Source organism: Camelus dromedarius, chromosome 11 (assembly GCF_036321535.1).
Source record: "Camelus dromedarius isolate mCamDro1 chromosome 11, mCamDro1.pat, whole genome shotgun sequence".
NCBI classification, from domain to species: domain Eukaryota; kingdom Metazoa; phylum Chordata; class Mammalia; order Artiodactyla; family Camelidae; genus Camelus; species Camelus dromedarius.
The window spans coordinates 34,238,488-34,257,305 of NC_087446.1; the positions used below are offsets into that span (position 1 = coordinate 34,238,488).

General features: G+C 36.4%; 1 protein-coding gene across 5 annotated transcripts in view; it reads right to left on the reverse strand.

Annotated features, from left to right (window-relative positions):
* The window catches only part of ANKS1B (ankyrin repeat and sterile alpha motif domain containing 1B), an 857,966-nt gene that overhangs the window by 503,752 nt on the left and 335,396 nt on the right, over positions 1–18,818 (reverse strand). For all 5 annotated transcript variants that reach the window (XM_010989991.3, XM_010989990.3, XM_031462969.2 and 2 more), the window contains exon 12: positions 16,597–16,777. In XM_010989991.3, coding sequence (XP_010988293.3) covers positions 16,597–16,777 — 181 coding nt within the window. The remainder of the gene's footprint in view (positions 1–16,596; positions 16,778–18,818) is intronic.

Genomic DNA, 18,818 nt, shown 5'->3' on the forward strand with positions numbered 1-18,818 from the left:
AAAATGAGCCCAGAGAGTATAGACAACTCTCTCTAGAGGGTTGAATGTGAAAGGGAGGAAGCCTACTCTAACTGGAGGTAAAGAATCAAGGGAGGGCTTTTCAAGTGACTTAATTATCAGTGTTTGAATTTACTTACAGATGATTGTGTTTTTTATCTAATGAGGCACCTTGATGTTTAGACAATGATGATAAAACAAATAAAACAGTACCTTATTGTTGACCATAAAATTGCTCATTAAATTATAGCAGAACAACTAGAACATATTTTACAGATACAAATCTAAAAAGTCAGTAAATGAGAATCTGCTGTTGGTAGAAGTTTTCTGCATAATTTATAAAGAGGGGAATTGTAGGCAGGATAATGTTTTGAAATGCAAAACATCTGACTCATGGTAGAGATGAAGAGCAGTGAATGACCCATGAGAGAAACTTATCTTATTGTTCATATACAGGGCAGAGAAAATTCAAAACCAATAAGGCATGAGGCATCTCAAAGCAAAGCTACTTTAATGAGGGTGAGTCATGGTGCCACCCAGGGAAATGAATCAGGTGCCCACATGCCCAATCTTCTTCATAATTACAGTGTTTTTTCCCTTTTTAAGTGAAAACTAAAGTAAGGTAACAACTAATGCTCCTGTAGAACAAATTTAGCCAAATGGAAATGTACAATGGCCTATGGAAGTAAAATGAAAATATCAAAGGGATGCAGCTTTTCCAGAAAGGAAAAAAAAAAAAAGAATGAAAGAGAACCATTACCTTAAGTGTAACATCGTGCCTGCTGGCCCCAAAGGACTTCTAAATGCTTTTATTGTATCTTCTGTTCTAGATGATTTTGATATCTTTCCCACCAGGTACTAACTCCAGTAGCTTCTTCTCAACACTAAAGTCTTAGACATTGTATCTGAGATACCTGTGGTTTTCTCCTTAGGCCAGGAGAGTGAGGAGGCACATCCTTGTCTTCTCCCTTACCCTTCTCCTCCAGTTTCCACAGTCAGTCACAAGGCCTGTAATGTCTAGATCTTAAGCATCTCACTTCTTTCACTCCTCAGAGATAAGTCCTATTCGAAGCTTCTATTGACTTACCTGCGCCCAGTCTCACCTATCGTGTCTTGCCCCATCTAAGAGTAGCTGCAGCACAGCTAGAGTGAACATAGGAAGATGCAAATCAGTTGTCACTCTGCTGCTTAAAACCTTAGGGGATTTTTCCATGAGGGCCACAGCAAGCCTGTATGAGCCTTTATAAGAAATTTGAAAAAAATAAAAAGGGTAGCTCTCCTTTCTTTGGTTTAAACAGAGAATGAGTCAGATTTCATACCTGATTTCCCCTCAGCCAGACTTTTTATGTGGTGTGGAAACTGCAACACCTTTTGCCCCTAGAATAAAATCCAGACTCTTCAAGGTGGCTTGTATAACCCTCTACTGCCAATCTCTATAGAATCACCTCTGCCTTTCTTTTACTCAGGGTCTCTGGTCCTGCTCTCCTGGAGAAGTTTCAGTCCCTTGAACATATCATGTCATTTACATCTTTGCCAAACCTCCCACTTTTGGAAAAATGTTCTCTCTTGTCTGTCCAGATAACTCCTGTTCACTCTTCAGGCCTTGACAAAAATATTTCTTCCCTTCATGGGACTTCTCAGACCCCCTCATGCAGAATAAGCCTTCTTGCCACACACTCCAGAGCACCTTAATATGCCCTTATGCAACACTCATCAGGATTTATTGAACTTGCTGGTGTGAAATCTGCCTTCTCTGCTGGACTCAGCTCAATGAAGGCAGACCAAGTCATTTGTTCCCCACTGTATCATCTATGTACAGTAACATGTCTGACAGTTTGATGATCATGAAATGTTTATTGAATGAATGAATAATCAAATTCATGGACAACACATAGCACACATGAAAGGAAGCATTATTAACTAAACAAATCTCTCAGATCCTAATGATTAACATTTTGACAAGCTGAAATCTGCGTTGCGGTATAGTGGAAAAGTTTTGTCAGAAGATAATGGTTCTAGACCTGGCTCTGCCACTAACTAGTTGTGTGACCTTAAGCAAGTTTTCCTTATCTACTGTGAACCTATTTTCCTCATCTTTAAAATGTTGAAAATACCACCTGTCCTAGCGACCCACAAGGTTGTCATGAGGCTCAAAGTTAGTGAGAAGGGACAATATTTATTGAGTGCCTACCATGTACAAAGTCTTATGCTAGGTATGACCATCTACATCATCTCAAAAGACATGAAAAGAGTCTCTGAAAGGTTATTGTTTACCTGAAGATCACAGAAAGTGGCAAAATAAGGACTTAAGTCCGAATTTCTCTGGTTCCAAAGGTTCTGTTTTCTCTGCCTCTTCCTCTATTCCTTTCCTTCCTCACCATATTCCTTCAATACCCGTTTAATAAATTCTTTAACTCATAGGACAAGCATTACTTGTTCTGTGAAACATATCTGACTCTCCAAGGCAGATTTATAGGCACCCATCTCTAGGTTCATATTATACTAATATAATAACATTAGACTTTTTAATTATTTGCTTAGCACAAAAGTTTTAAGAAGGGACCATGTTGTTCTGTTACTGTATACCCACTGTTTTGCCTGGGTATTGTTAGTATAAGTACTAAATGAGTACTTGTTGAATGAATGAAGAAATTCTCCTATCTAGTATTATTAATAAATGTGAAAATATAACTGACTTTTTTTAGTGTTTTTATGTAGTTTTATGTTTATAACCAACCAATAATTAAGGCCTCAATTACAATAGCTCATATGCTTGAGGTTCCTAAGATAGTATAATGAACACATGACACCAGCTCTTATCCAGTAATAAAGATCTGGTTTTAGATAAATATATTAAAGATAAGATTTTAAGAATAACTAATAATTGCCTGAAAGGGAAAATATCAAATATGAGGTATGGGGAAATGGTTCAAGTTCATTTTGAATTTAAGTTTTTAAGTTTTCTAAATGGCAACTTCAGGGAGCAAATGTGTAGTTAGTAAACTATACTAAATAGCAAACTACTTAGTTTACAGAACTTGACATATTATTTGTTGTAATGTTATCCTGTTACAGAGGATTATAATTAATAGTAAAAACAAAACTCAGTTGCAAATTAATGGCTTACAGCACATCAATGGCCTAAACGTGCTAAGAAGACTAAAATAGAGCTGAAGGGCTTTTTAGAAAAATATTTAGATGAAAATGAGTACTGTCTACTTAGTACTTAAATCAAGAAAAAATATAAAAAATACTTTGAAGTTATGTAATATATGATCTAAATCCTTCCTCTAAGACAACAGCTTGTCAAAATGCTAATCATTAAGAATCAAGAGATTTGTTTAGTTAATAATGCTTCCTTTCATGTGTGCTATGTGCTTTCCAGAAGGAAATCTGAAGCCTATTATTAGCTTTACATAGTCACTCCTGACTATCTGAATTAATAAAGAGAACACTGACATCTGTGCTAACAGAAAAAACACAGACATACCATAGACCCATTTCAGATCGAAAACAGTGGATAATATAAAAACTACATCTTTGACTCTGGAATGAATGTTGCTTCTTTGCAACATATTTGTCTTCCTACTTATTCTATTAGTTTTTTGAAGTAAAAAGAAAAACTCACACAGAATTATAAGTGAGAGCTCACTCTAGATCCTATGAACCACTTGCCAGAGGTTAGAATTCTGTCAATGGTAGTCATTCTGTATATTGGATTCTGACCATCACTAATACATTGAAAGTTCTCATTCTCTTTAAGGCTCCAGGTCCTAATACAATATTCTCAGCCTCACACATGGCTAGTGCAGAAAATAGTGAAAGCAAGGATAAAGAAAAAGTCAGTTTGGAGAAAGCAAAAAAAGCCATAGTATGCATTGCTTTGACTTTGTGAAAAAACAGGGACCACTGAAGTTTTTATTGTTTTAAAAATTAAGCTTTAGATATTGGTCCACTAAAATAAAAAGGAGAAGGAAATTAGAAATCAGTGAACATTGACAGATATATTGCTTTCTAAAGTGACATTAATGATTTTGGCAATGCTGGGTCAACTACTTTATAATTATCTAAGAAAAATGAATAGTCTCCTAGTTTAAATAACTACTATCTTTTCATCTGTGAAATCAAATCAATTATGTAACAAAACTTTACATTAAAAATGACATGTATCTCTGGGGCATTTTTATGAAATAACCAATGAAAGGTGGGCTCCAATGGCTCAGAAGAAAGCAGTGCAGTTAAGAGAAAAGCCTGTCTGGCTTTACGGTATCAATAGAAATAGGTGGTAGAATTCCAACAAAGCAAATATTCATTCTGTTATTCAATTATTTACCATTTATTGAGCATCTATTGTAAGTCAGTCACTACAATAAGCACTGGAGATACACCTTACCTGAGATATGGTCTCTGCATTTAAGGAGATCATGGATACATAAACAAATACTTTTGTATAAAGTATCTAATAGTAGAGGTGTGTGAAGAGTGGGCACATGGATGAAAGAATTATTGGTATTAGAGAAGGCTTCTTTACAAAGGAGGTTACCCTTAGCCAAATTCTACACGAGTTTACCAGGTCGAGTAGATGGGAAGGCATTCCAAGCTGACAGAAGGATATTCTATGTCTCAAGAACCATGAACTTTAAGAACAATGTACTTGGGAGTACATGGTTTATTTGGGTAGAGGTAAATAGGAAGTTAGAGCTAGATTATCAAGGACCTTGCTGGGCATAATAAGGCATTTGAACAGTCTGACATGGTGACAAGACATAAAAGGTTCTTAAACAGTAAAGTGGCATAATCACATTCAGGCTTGAAAAAATTAACTCTGCCAGCTTTGGGGAAAGGCCAAGTCCGGGAGAAGGGAGGCCTGGCTGGGAAACATTAATAATTTAGGGACTTCAGGTCTGCATGATCCCTAAAATGGTCTCCCACCCTCTAGCTTTTGTCTTAAAATTTCACTATTAGAACTTTAGCTTTACAACTTAGTGCTGATTAAAATAAAAACTATTATTTTTTAAGAAATGGTATGAAAGATAGTGCCTAAGTGCATTAACTGGAGCTGAGCTTGGAAATGTAGGATAAAGGAGACAATTTTCAAATTCTTCACTTTCAGTCATATCTCTCATCACACTGAGAGCAAGGAGCTAGTGCTGATTGGGGAAGGTCCCTGAGATCAAGGCAGATGGAGAGAGAGTCTTCCTTGTTCCCCAGTCAAAGGAACATTGGACAATGTATTCATTTTCTATCTCTGCATAACAAATCACAACAAACAGTGGCTTACAACAACACACACCTATTATTGCACAGTTTACAGAAATCAGGAGTCTGGGCATGGTTTAGCTGGGTCCTCTGCACAAGGCCTCACCAGGCTGCAACCCAGGTGTTGGCCAGGGTTATAGTCTCATCTGAGGCAGCTGCAGCACTAATGGTGATTTAGCGTTCCAAAGTTAGCAACAGGGAGAGAGAGAAAGAGTCCACTGCTTCAAATTGCTAACCTCCAGACTCCCTTTTAAAGGGATCGCCTGATTAGTTCAAGCCCACCGAAGATAATCTCTCTTTTGAGTAACTTAAAGTAATTAGAGACCTTAATTTCATCTATAAAATCCCTTTACCTTTGCCATAAAACATGTTGTAACTATGACAGTGATACCTCATCACCCTTGCCATTGGCTAATAGCAAGTTACAGGTCCCACACACACTCAAAGGTAGGAGGCATCACACAAAGGTATGGATACAGGGGGTGAGAACCATAGGGCCATCTTAGAATTCTGCCTATCACAGACACCAAGAGTCAAGTAGAAGAGCTGAAATCACTAGAGCCTACTAGAGCCAGGTAAGCAGGAAACAAATGGAAAACAAGTAGGTAGTAAGTTACCTGAGAGGACATCTGGAGGAGGTTCTGCTATAGGCTGGCTTACTCTGGCATGACGCATGAGAGAAGCCTGTGTTTAAAGGGCTGGAGGCCCCAAAGACGCACAGGGCATCAGCTAGCAGACAGGTGCAAAGGAAAAAGAGGAAAATGTTCTCCCAAAAGTAGACTGTAGAGATAGAAGATAGGAATAGAGGAAAATAACAGTTTGGAAACTGTTTTTAACAGAGGGTAGAGAGGGGATTTCTCCATAGCACAGATCTGGAAATACCAAGACTTTTTCCCTCCATTAAAATAAAAAATTACTGCCAGCTTTTCTCCTACTGTTTCACTTTTAGCTACAATGACCATACGTATATCACACAAATATAACTGATAGCAAGGAGATTTTTCAAGAGATATATGAGTCTATTAAAGAAAATCAAGAGAGAAAAACTATCAAGCAAACAAATGTAGACAAGATAATTAGAGAGAAGATTATATGCAGCACTGAATTTGAATCACAAAGAAAATTCCAGCTAACAAAGCAGTTATACTTTCACATAAATTAACAGAAGGTAAAGCAAGAGAAGATTGAGTTAATAAAAGATTAAATTGTTAAAAAAAAAAAAGGATTTTCAACACAAAAATTCTCTGAAACAGTTGCTTTCTTCCTGTCATTTTGGATGAATTAGCACTTGTAGAAGGCTGGCTCTCCCCAGCAATGACACAACCTCCAGCTTTCCCTGCCCTCCTACCCCAGGACATAAAAAACTGGGGCACAGAATAAACAAAAATTCCAACTCTGCCCATAAGCAGGTTGACCTGCTTGTTACAAGCAACTTTGTGGATTTAAGATTCTGGTTGCCTGGCTGCTCTGTATTCTTAGAGTCTAGCTCTACTTACTGCCTACACCTATAGTAGTAACAGTGATACAAATAATAATAATAGCCACATTTATTAAGCATTTCTGAAGCTACATTAATTATGTGTTAAGTTCATGTATTTTTCATTTAGTGGTGCTGGCTAACATAATAGGGATAGTATTTTTCAAAGAAGATACTGACATATTTCCATTCTTACACTGTGTTCTGTTGGAAACCTCTCTTCTCCCAGGTCTAAGGCTGGAGACTTAATGCCCTCCAGTAGTGGAAGGTTGTTTACTCAGTCAATAGACTTAAAAGTCAGACTCCAACTTTAGAACAATCAGAGACAGGTCAATCAGTTAGGTCTGAAGAACTATTGTACAAACAAATAGGAAGCCTATTCCGGAAGAGTAAGGATGTAACAGTCTCTAAGAAATTTTAAAAAGGAAAAGGCTGAATGAGAGAGGGAGGATAAGGAAATAGTTCTCCATGTGTGTCCCAAACTTTCCTTTCTGGACTTTGGCCTGGAAAGGATGAAATATAATAAACAGGTATTGGAGAACATAAGAAAAGAGGGATCCAGGCTCCAATCCCATCTGGATTCTAGGCATGGCCACATCTGAGAAAACTTGGTAATTCTGCATAGTATAGACCAGTGAATTCCTGAGAATAAATTTTTCTGAGCCCTACTTATTTTCCTCAAGTATAAATGAGAGCCAGAGGTTCCTGGGGCTTCCAGAAGGGGGTCTCAAATGCAGGTGGGCTGAGAGTCAAGTAGTCTGCCACAGAGTCAGCTTGGCAAAAGGAGCAGAGACCAGGGTGGACTGATGGCAGACACACAGATTTAGAGGGTCCATTTTAGCCATGAGATGAGCTGAGATGAGCCAGCCAATAAGAGCTGGCTCTGGACAGAATGATGTTGTCTTAAACACATCACTCACAGGCCACAGGTATAGCAGGAGGGATACCCGCAGCCTACTGTCCCTTCTATGCTGCCCTCAGGCTACTTATGCCAGCCATCTGTTAGGAATTTGAGCAAAAGCTAATTCAAATGTTCTCCACTCCTGTCAATTGTCTGATCTTTGCCTTTGCTGGTCACTCTCCAAGGATGACCTTACTTCTGGTTCACAGAGAACATAGGAGCCATCTAGCCAGCAAAATGCAAATTGTATCATTTCTCTCCACCAACATTTTTCTCATTGCTCTTAGGTCTCTTATGCTCTTAGGTTAAAGACCAAAATCCTGAACATAGCTTACAAGGACCTGCATAATTGGCCTCCTGCTCCTTCTGAAGCCTCAATTCCTGCCATTTCTCCTCTTTCTCTAGGACCTGTAGTTTCATGTTTATTTTTGCCACAGGGATATTTTTAAAAATCTGCTATTCCTTCTTTGAAGAGTAATCTTCCCTCTCCACCTTGGCCTAGTTAATTCCTCTTTGTCTCTTGGAGCCCAACTCTCCATGGTAAAGCTTTGCAGACACCAGGATGAGATCAATCACCCTCTTAGATATTCTCCCAGCACCCTGAACTTTCTCATAATGTGGCACACTGAGTGAATATAACTATCGTATGCTGCCCAAATAAACCAGTAGTCTTATTTCAACAAATTTCACTCAGAATAACAAGTTCCCACCCAATTGTATGCACTAACTAAACCACATTACTCCAATTGCTAACTATATATTTTCGTATTTTTAAGTATTGGAAAAGTCAATATTTTCTTCTTTGTCAAGGACCTACTAACCTGTATCTGCCTTCTGTGTGATGTGCAGTGTGCACAGAAAGGCACTGGAGAAAAGTCACGTGATATTAGATGGGAAAAAGGAAAGCACAGGAGAGGCATTTTGTCACCTGTCAAGAACTAAGAACAAATTTTGCTATTATACATAAATGGCATTTGATATAAAAATGGTTTTTACAGCTCATACAACTTAATAATAATAAAAAAAAACCCAATCCAAAAATGGGCAGAAGACCTAAACAAGCAATTCTCCAATGAAGATATACAAATGGCCAATAGGCACATGAAAAAAATGCTCAATATCACTAATTATCAGAGAAATGCAAATCAAAACTACAATGAGGTATTACCTCACACTAGTCAGAATGTCCATCATTCAAAAGTCCACAAATGATAAATGCTAGAGAGGGTATGGAAAAAAGGGAACCCTCCTACACTGCTGGTGGGAATGTAGTTTGGTGCAGCCATTATAGGAAACAGCATGGAGATTCCTCAAACAACTAAAAATAGGTTTACCATATGATCCAGCAATCCCACTGTTGTTTATATATCTGGGGGAGGGGAACTCTAATTCAGAAAGATACATGCACCTCAGTGTTCATAGCAGCACTATATACAAAAGCCAAGACATAGAAACAACCTAAATGTACATCAACAGATGACTGTATAAAGAAGTGGTGATATATTTATACAATGGAATACTACTCAGCCATAAAATAGTATAAAATAATGCCATTTGCTGCAACATGGATGGACCTGGAGATCGTCATTCTAAGTGAAGTAAGGCAGAAAGAGAAAGAAAAATACCATATGGTATCACTCATATGTGGAATCTTAAAGAAAAAAAAAGACATAAATGAATTTATTTACAAAACAGAAACAGACTCACAGACATAGAAAACAAACTTATGGTTACTGGGAGGGGGAGGGGGAAGGGATGGGAAAAGTTAAATTGGGAATTTGAGATTTGCAGATACTACTAACTAATATACATAAAACAGATAAACAAGTTCATACTGTATAGCACAGGGAACTAACTATATTCAATATCTTGCAGTAACATAATGAAAAAGAATATGGAATGAATATATATGTATATGTATGACTGAAACATTATGTTGTACATCAGAAATTGACACAACATTGTAAAGTGATCATACTTCATTTGAAAAAAAATGTTTTTTATTTTGGCTACTGAAAATTCTAGTCTACTTAAAGCACTGAATTTAACAATCAATAGTTCAGATAATTTGTTTAATGCACATTCTTAAGGAAATAAACCTCAGAAGTGTAATTACACATCATTCTCACTAACCCTTAACCCTTCACATCAGCTCACCCTGAATCTCAGTTTGGAGTCAAAGATTATCTGAGCAGCCTGGCTTTGGCTTTCATGACAGCTCTAGGCCAAAAATTTCCTCAGTTGCCTATGTCCAGTGGCTGCTGGAATAACATTATGTCAGCTTCAGGAAGCCTATTTCCAGTCCACGTAAGCTAATTAAAAGGAAGTTCTTCGTTTGCCTCTCTTGCAATCCCTGAGCAGCATGAAAGGTCTACGCCACCTTCTCTGTTCTAATTTTAGTTCTCCTCAAATGCTTCTTCTCCCTCACAGGAAAGCATCCTATGCTGTTGTGCATTTAAAAGCTTTTATTTTTGTTATTTCTCCCATTTGGAAAGAAGTACTTTTCTACTTTACTCTTTTTAGATTTCCTTGCTCCCATCAGTTTTCTCCAGCAGGAGGTGATGGTTTGAAACTACTAATAAAACTGGAGATAATTAGTTAACCAGGGTAGTTAACTTCCTTAGCAGGAGCCCAAAAGTGCCATCCCACCAAATTCTTCATATACGCAGAGGAAAGTTGTTTTGGAAACACTTTCAATGATGAGAAAGCATGTTTTATTACTGGTAAGTCTCAGCTTCTTTTCTCCCAGTAATTCACAACACACATTTCCAGGACAACCTCATTGTGGAACTCAGGACTCACAGGTCACTCACTGTGGGCTAAGGCAGTTTCTCAATCTTTTATAACTGATACCCTTTACTTTTGGTAAACATAAAATTATCATATAGCTTCTTCCCTCCATGCCCTAAGCCACTGAAAAATCACTGTCTCAACTATCTACTCAGCCTACCTACTTGGATATCCAACAGCATTTCATATTAAAATGTCCAAAACTCAGCTTTCTCATTTCAATTAACACCAACCCCATCCTTCTAAAGGTCAAGAGGACCAAAAATCCTTGAGTCACACCTTTGGTCCCTTTCATTTTCTCATATCCTACATCTAATCCACCCAAAAAATACATTGACTCTACTTTTAAAATGGAACCAAATTTCTACCACTTCTCACCACTTAATTTTTTAAAAAAATGTTACTATTTCAATTAATTTTTTAAAAATTAAGCTCCCCCTCCTCAAATCCTGCTACTTAAGGAAAAAAAAAAAACCACTTTGACAACCATTAGGGGTACCCAAGAGACTGAAGTACCTTATTAGATGGGCTCTCAGGGCATTCAGAAGTTTCATATGAGAAGGAGATGCATAGTGATCAAGAGCCCAGAGACCCCTGGAGGAGAGATTCTGGATGGAACACCACTCTCACAGGACTCTTGGCAGCCAGGGAACAATACAAGAGGTACTGGCACTTCAAAGAGAAGTGGGATAAAGTATAGAAGAGGTGAACTCAGATAAAGTTCATCTATTTCATAATTTGTTAAGTAAATGGAAAGATGAAATACGAATGGAGATCAACACAGAAATACAGTTCTTTATAGCAAATACTTCTTCTAAAACCTGTTGTACTGGTTTAACTACAAAATTTAAGGCTATTTCGTGTGAGGAGAGGCTAACTCAGCTGCTTATTCCCATGATTTTAAGACACTGTGATTGCCAATAATTATAGCTGTTTCTGGTTTCATGTGGATCTCACTCTCTGAATCCATCTCCTATTATTCCACCCAGTTCTTTGGTACCTTGACTCCAGCAATGCTTTGGCCTCACTGGAATCTCCAATCCAATGGTCCTATGGATTTTTGTTTTATACTGTTACTTGTTCCCTTGTTGTCCCCTTTCTCCTATCTCTCCAACTTAAATTCTATGGTCAAATACTATTCTCACTGCATTCATATTTCCTTATCCCTCACTTCAAAATACCCATTTGGCAAAACCACAATGTATGTAAAATTCAACTCTCCCAAATACTCTGCACCTGCAGCCCTCAACCTGAACAGTGCTGGAGAAAAACAGAACCACAATGGCTTATCTAACTTTAAGCTCATGAACCTTTACCTCAAATGGGCCCTTAACACTGTCAGGCAATCAGACCATGCATGACCTTCTTTGTCCATTTACTCTCTTTCTCCTTGGACAACTCTTTCATTCCCTCTGCTCTTTCCTCAACCTCCACATGTCCTTTTCCATATTCATTCTCAACTAATGCTACTGATTTCCACTTCATAGAGAAAATGTAAACTATCAGAAAAGATCTTCCACAGATTCTCACCACATGAATCCCTTCTCAGCATATGCATCCATATGGGAAACATCCTGTGTTTTTGGACATACCTTTCCCCATGCTCCTATCTAAAGTCAATCTCTCCTCTTGGTTAATAGAACCCATCTTCTCTTTCTCCTGTTTCATCTTATTTCTCCTTTAAAGAAATTCCTTCAAAAGGTAGTTTACATTTGCTCTAAGTCCTCTCTTCTCATTCTTTCTTAAACCTACTATGTTGGGCTTTTGCCCCATCAATTCTAACCAAATCACTCTTGTCATGGTCAGCAGTGACCTCCACATTGTTAAATCCACTAGTCAATTCTAACTTAGTGCTCATCCTACTCAACTTATCAGCTCCATTTGACAGAGTTGATCACTTCCTCCTCCTTCTTAATAACTTTCTTCACCCAAATTCAGAACACAACGCTTACCAAAACATTTCCTCCTACTTTGCTTCTTCTCGGACTCCTTTGTTGCTATTTCCTTTTATTACCTCTTTCATCAAGTTCAGGTTTTGGTCCTCTATCTACAGTCCCTCCATATCACCTGTAGGGAAAATGAATTCACTCAGGCTCCCTCACCGGACATCCGGTTCCTAGTGACTCAGCTGTACTATCCCACATGCACAGTACCCATGTAGTGTTATATAAACATGACTTGCACCACACAAGTGTACTGGTTAGCTCCTATCATAGTTGGCTAGATGCCAGTTTTGTTTGCCTTGACATATAAGGCAGATGGGACTTTCCACCATGGCTGCCAGTGAAGCCTGTGTACTCCTCCACAATAAAGGCGTGTCAGAAATACCTACAGTTCCGAGAGTGTTCTTCAGTGTGCCCAAATCTGTGAACCTGCCAGGCCTTGAGTGCTTGTAATACATCACCTATATTACAGTGATGTTCACATTTTTATCTTCAGACTGAACATTCAGCTGTCTGCTTGACACATCTATTCAGATATCTACCAGGCATCTCAAACTTAAAATGAACTCCTGATATTTCTCTCTGTTCACCAAATCTGTTCTCAGGACCTCTCCCAGGTCAGATGATAATTAAAACCATTCTTACAATTGTTTAGATAAAAACCCTGCAGTTTTCTTTAATTCTCTTTTTCTCATACACTGCATCTATTCCACCATGAAATCCTGTAGGCTCTAACTTAAAAAAATGTGTCCAACATCCATTAATTTCTCTTCACCTCCACTGCTTCACCTTTGAACTGAGGTGCCTTCCTCTCTTATCCTACTGCAATGCTACGATAGCCTTCTAACTGGCCTCCCTGCATGCCCTCTTATCTTCCTTCTCCAGTCCAGTCTCAACACAATAGTTGAAGTAATTCTCATAAAATAGAAGTGACATCATGCCACTCTTCTGAAAGATGTGAATTGGCTCCCCATTTCACTCTAAGTAAAGCCAAAGTCCTTAAAATGACGTATATTAGGTCCTACATGACCCATCCCTCTCTTCCTCCTCATCTAAGAATACTCTGTATTTTAAAGGATGGCAGTCAGATTTGACTCATCTGTTTAAGAAACTTTACAGCCTTCCTTGAATTCTTCTCCCTCACCATCGTATATCTGATCAGTTGCCATGACCTACTGAGTACTCTTTCGTTGTCTCTCTCAAATCTATTTATATTTTCCATTGCTGATGACATGGCTGCTCCCCACCTCCAATCTTACCTCATCTCGAATCCATCCACTACATATTAATACTAGGGTGATCTTTCTAGTTAAATGCAAACTTTTCATATCATTCCCAAGTCTGCCCACTTTCAAAGGTCTCCCCCTTTAACCACCTTTTTTGGTGATTCTTAAGTTGATACTTGGATTACATAATATACTGCCTAACAAGTAGGAAGCTTTAATTATAATTTGGGCTACTTTTGAAATGGTTCTCTGTTATAATAAATTCATTGGGTCACTTATTCAAAGTGTTTTGCAGCATAAGGTTCTATTGGTCTTTTTTGTATTCACACTTGACACTTTGCTCAAGATTAATTTTTTGTGCATGCAATCATTTATAAAATAAACAGTAGATTTATCCATTAATTTAGATTACACTTTTAAGTCAAGAAAAGGTCAGCTATCTCGGCATGAGTACAGACCTAAGTTAGGCTCTTCTTATCTTAAAATTACTATAGATTTTAAACAATAATAATATTAAAGAAGAAAAGTAATATTAAACAATGATGACAATATTGAAGAAGAATATTAATTTTCATAGTTTACAAAATGCTTCACATTTTAAATAAGCTCATTGATTACTACAAATACCCGCAGAGTAGATACTACTTCCCCCTTTCAGAGAAGCAAATTAAAAGATCAGAGAAGTTAAGTGATTTGATGGAAAATACCTAGCAAATCAGTGACAGAACTGACTCAGGAACTTGTTGTCTTTCAATATCTACCATGTGGTAAAGCCTTTATGTGCAGGTTCTTAAATACAAAGTATATATAACAAACCATCTAGGTGTAAGACAATGAAATGCTACTTTTCTAGGTAGACAAATTCCTTACTTAAAAATTTTACTTGTGAAATTTAAAGTTTTACTTTTTCATGTAAAACAAATCAGCATTGTCCTTCTACATTATTATTAAATATCGGTCTATTCTAAAAATTTTGAAATAACATGGAGGTGACATGCTACATTTGGAAAGCATAGTAACATGCTATTTGAAACCACTTCAATTGTTAAAAGGTTAAATTCTGGTTCTGTTTAAAGGTCAGAACTGAAAATATCCTGATGATTACCATTTCTCCACACATTTTGGATGGCACCGCTAAAGTCCTGGCGGCAATAAAACGTGTGCTCTTATCCTCTCCCTCCGGTGGTCACAGTAGAGGACACCAGGGGTCTGGGAGTAGACCCATAACTTCTCTTGGTTTTAATTTAAAAATTAATTAATAAATAATATTTCTATCTATACCAAAGGATTATCAAAAATTTTTTAGAAGTTAATCATCCGAAAAACACAAGTGCACTAACCAAAATAAAGCTGAGATTTTCCTAAAGGCGATAATCAGAGTACTTGTCATTCTTTTCTTTTTAGGATTTTAAATCTAGAACTAGTCATTTACAAGTATTTACTGACTAATAATTACATTCTTAGAATTCTTTGTGGTATCCACATATGACTTTAATTTACAAATCATATCCCATGTCTCCTCTTCCACAAACTTGCATCTGTTGCATAGCAGATATATAATAAATGCTCATGCTCACTGAATGAATGCTAGGCTTCATGCAGACTTCAGAGAATTATGTGAATATCATAATGACAACTACTCATAAGTTACTAACATTTATTGAACCCTACGTGCCAGACTCTGCTATTCATTCCACATGCAGAGGGTAACTTAACCTAATTAATTAATTGTTAATTTAATTCTGTAGATAAGAAAGCTGAGGCATAATGAGATTAAGTCTCATAGCTAGGTAAGAGGTACTGCCTCTTAGCTGGTAATCAAACTTATGCAGCCTGACTTTAGGTGCCTACAATATGTCAGGGACCCATTCATTTTTGCTTACAATTATAGAAAGAGGAGAGAACACAATAAATTCGTAAATAAGGGAGCAATATAATTTTACATAGTAAATAAGGCTATGGGAAAAAAAAGGATGATTTGATAAAAGTGACCAGAGCAATGTAGAAAAATAGTTAAGAACATGGATTTTACCACAAAGTTTTAATCCTAGCTTTGTCATTAAGGGCTTTTATTTAGTTATTTATCCTTCTTCTGTTTTTTCTTGTCTACAAATAATAATACTTAATTCATATAATGGTAATGAGGTATAAATGAGTTAATATACATAAAATACCTAAAACAGTGTATGACATATAGTGTTATTTAAATATTTGCTTAAATGTTTATTACTTATCATATTAAAATATTAAAGTATTAAATATTAAGTATCTAAAATTTTATAAAGCAAATTTAATATTTAAAACATTAAATATTAAAAATATTTAAGCATTTGCTTAGTATTAATTATTTATTATTATTATTCTCCTTTTTGCATCTTTGTTATTATACTTATCACCATATGGAGGGCTCTACTTAACTATGGTGTTCTTGGAAGACCTTTATGAGAAAGTTCATTTGAACCAAAACCCAAATGACATTTAGCCACATGAAAATTTGACGACAGAGTCCAGGCAGCAAAGTATTATAAAAGCCCAGGGCCAGAACATAGCATTTTTCCTCACACTCCTCCTCTCCAAGTTCACTTTTGTTTGAGTAGATTGAAAGCTCACTTAGGCCACTGTCCAACTCAGTCTTACCAGACAAACTTGATACAGATTCTCTAGCCTCAAAGCAGCTATTAATAAAATCGTGTATATGAGTGAGTTTATACCACTGTGTGGAAAGGGGTAAATAGCGATGGAATAAAAGCATTCCTAGGTCTCTGGTTATTTTACTACCATAATAGCATGAAATCACCATCTTTAATAGCTAACCACTGAAAGGCCATTAATGTATTCAAAAAGAATACCATACCCGCACTGATAAAAATGGTAAGGCTCCACATTGCCACACATGTAGGTGAACAAAAAACACAATGCAATTTATATGAAGATTCCTCTAACTCATAAAGGCTGTAGTTTTAAAAAGTCAAAAATACAGCTGCATAAAGTGAACTGCTTTACCTGTATGGCCAGTTCCCTCGTTCTTGACTTCTGTGGTTGCCACAGAAGAGGTGGGTGGACTAACAGGAGGGCTGGAAGTAAAGCTTGTACACCCTGTAGATGTGTTGATTTCGAAATATTCTTGGTTGTGATTCATTCGATGAAAATCCAGAGAAGACACAATAGATGTTCGTTGTTTAGGCTAAAATAAATGAGCGTGATGAGAGTATTAATATGATCATGTTCATCTTTAGGCCAATCTCCCCATCAATTTAATCTAAGTGATTATTTTTTCAACATTATCTGGGTTTTTAGACATAAAATACTGTGCTTTACAGAGAGACACTAAATAATCCCTTGATTAATTAATGAAAAAATTGTTTAAAGAAAAAATATTATGGCATAGTTGATAAAATAATTTAATTTTTTTGTTAGATTCTCCCACAACACTGCAAAAATAGTGCACAGAATTTCTCTTAATGATCAATTCAGAAAGTTGCAATTTTAAGTCACCTTTCATTCAACTAACATTTATTAAACATTTGGCATTTGCCAGACCCTGAGGGTATAGAAACTAATAATAAAAGGGCCCCTACAACACTGAAGCTTAATTAAGGCAGTTCCATTGTTTGATTCTCTATATAGTCTGAGGAATTGGTGGCATTCAATACTGTCTCCAAGTACCATATGCTGAAATTTTATCATTAGAATTAAGTAAAGTTATATAGAACATCTTCCAGGAACTAAGAGTCTACTTGATATTTGTAGTGAACTTTGATTTTCTTTTTTAAGGATTTTAATTAATCCCCAAATAGCAAGAGAAGTCAATTTAAACACAAAAGGTAAAACCATGGAGTAACACCAGAAAAAATCTATACCCTTTGTCAGTAATGTTCCCTGTAGCAGTTTTCTGGGTTTTTCCGTAGTTTTAATTCTATTCACTTTTTTTCCTGCCTAGCAGAACTTCTAACATAATTTTTCAGAAAAATTACAGTCTTTTTGGCTCTCCAGATTGTGTACATTTCCCAAGAATTAATCTAAGTTTTTTTACTTTTTATTCTCCTTACTCATATTAATGAAAAATCAACAATCTCTTGTAACAATTAACAAGAGATTAACTACCATCTTTGTATAATACAGTGTATAGTACTTTACTTTCCCCAAAGTACAATAAACTTTTGGTTTACTAACACTTTCATCACCCTCAAATACTTGCTAATTTAATCACTGAACTCCACAATTATTTTCCAGCAAAATATTCAAGTTACCCTGTCTCTTCCAGCTCATCATGTTTTTTTTTAAAAAGAAGATATCACTCAGTCTATAATCTAAAATAGAAAATGATATTGAAAATGTCTGTATATTACAGAGTTTTTTACATAAGAGGTAAAAAAAAATCACAATATGCTTTATATTATTAGCACTGCAATATTTATATGGAAGAAGTTGAGAGGCATAAATATTGTTATATAAAAGACCGTTAGTCATTTATTACTATGACACATAAACTCATAATAAAATTCCAGTTGGTTCCCACATAGGACACAGTTGTTTTTGAGGTATGAAAGACTGGGGTTCAAAGCCAGGCTTGATTTATCATGAAATGTCTGTCCTTGGAGCTACTGAATCTCAATTTCACATTCAATGTTCTTTCCACTAGACTATATAACAGCAATTAAAAGGCATGAAATATGACACTGGCTCCAATGGAAAAAGGTATGTCCATCATCCTGGTTTTATTTTATCGTACTATGTTTTGCTTTTGTTTTACTTTGTATATAGGCAATGGACTAAATTTAAATAATGTTTCTTCTTACAAACTTTATAAGGATCAAGCCAATTGACATATGTGACTCCTTTACTTCTAAATATTTCTTAAATATATGTTCCTGAACCCTGACCACCTAGCATTTAAATACATTAAAAGCACAATTCATTATGAAATCATGAAAGCAAATAAGCTGTTTTTTCTGCATTAAGTCATTCAACAAATATTTGCTGAGTGTATACTAAATTGAACATAGGGTGTATATGTCTTTTTTAGTGTTTTCATTTTCTTTGGCTAAATACCCAGGTGTGGTACAGCTGGGTCATATAGTAGTTCTATTTTTAATTTTTGGTGGAACCTCCATACATCTTCTATGCACCAATTTACATTTCCACCAACACTTCACAAAGGTTCCCTTTCTTCATATCCTTGCTGACACTTGTTATTAGTTGTCTTCTTGATAATGGCCATTCTG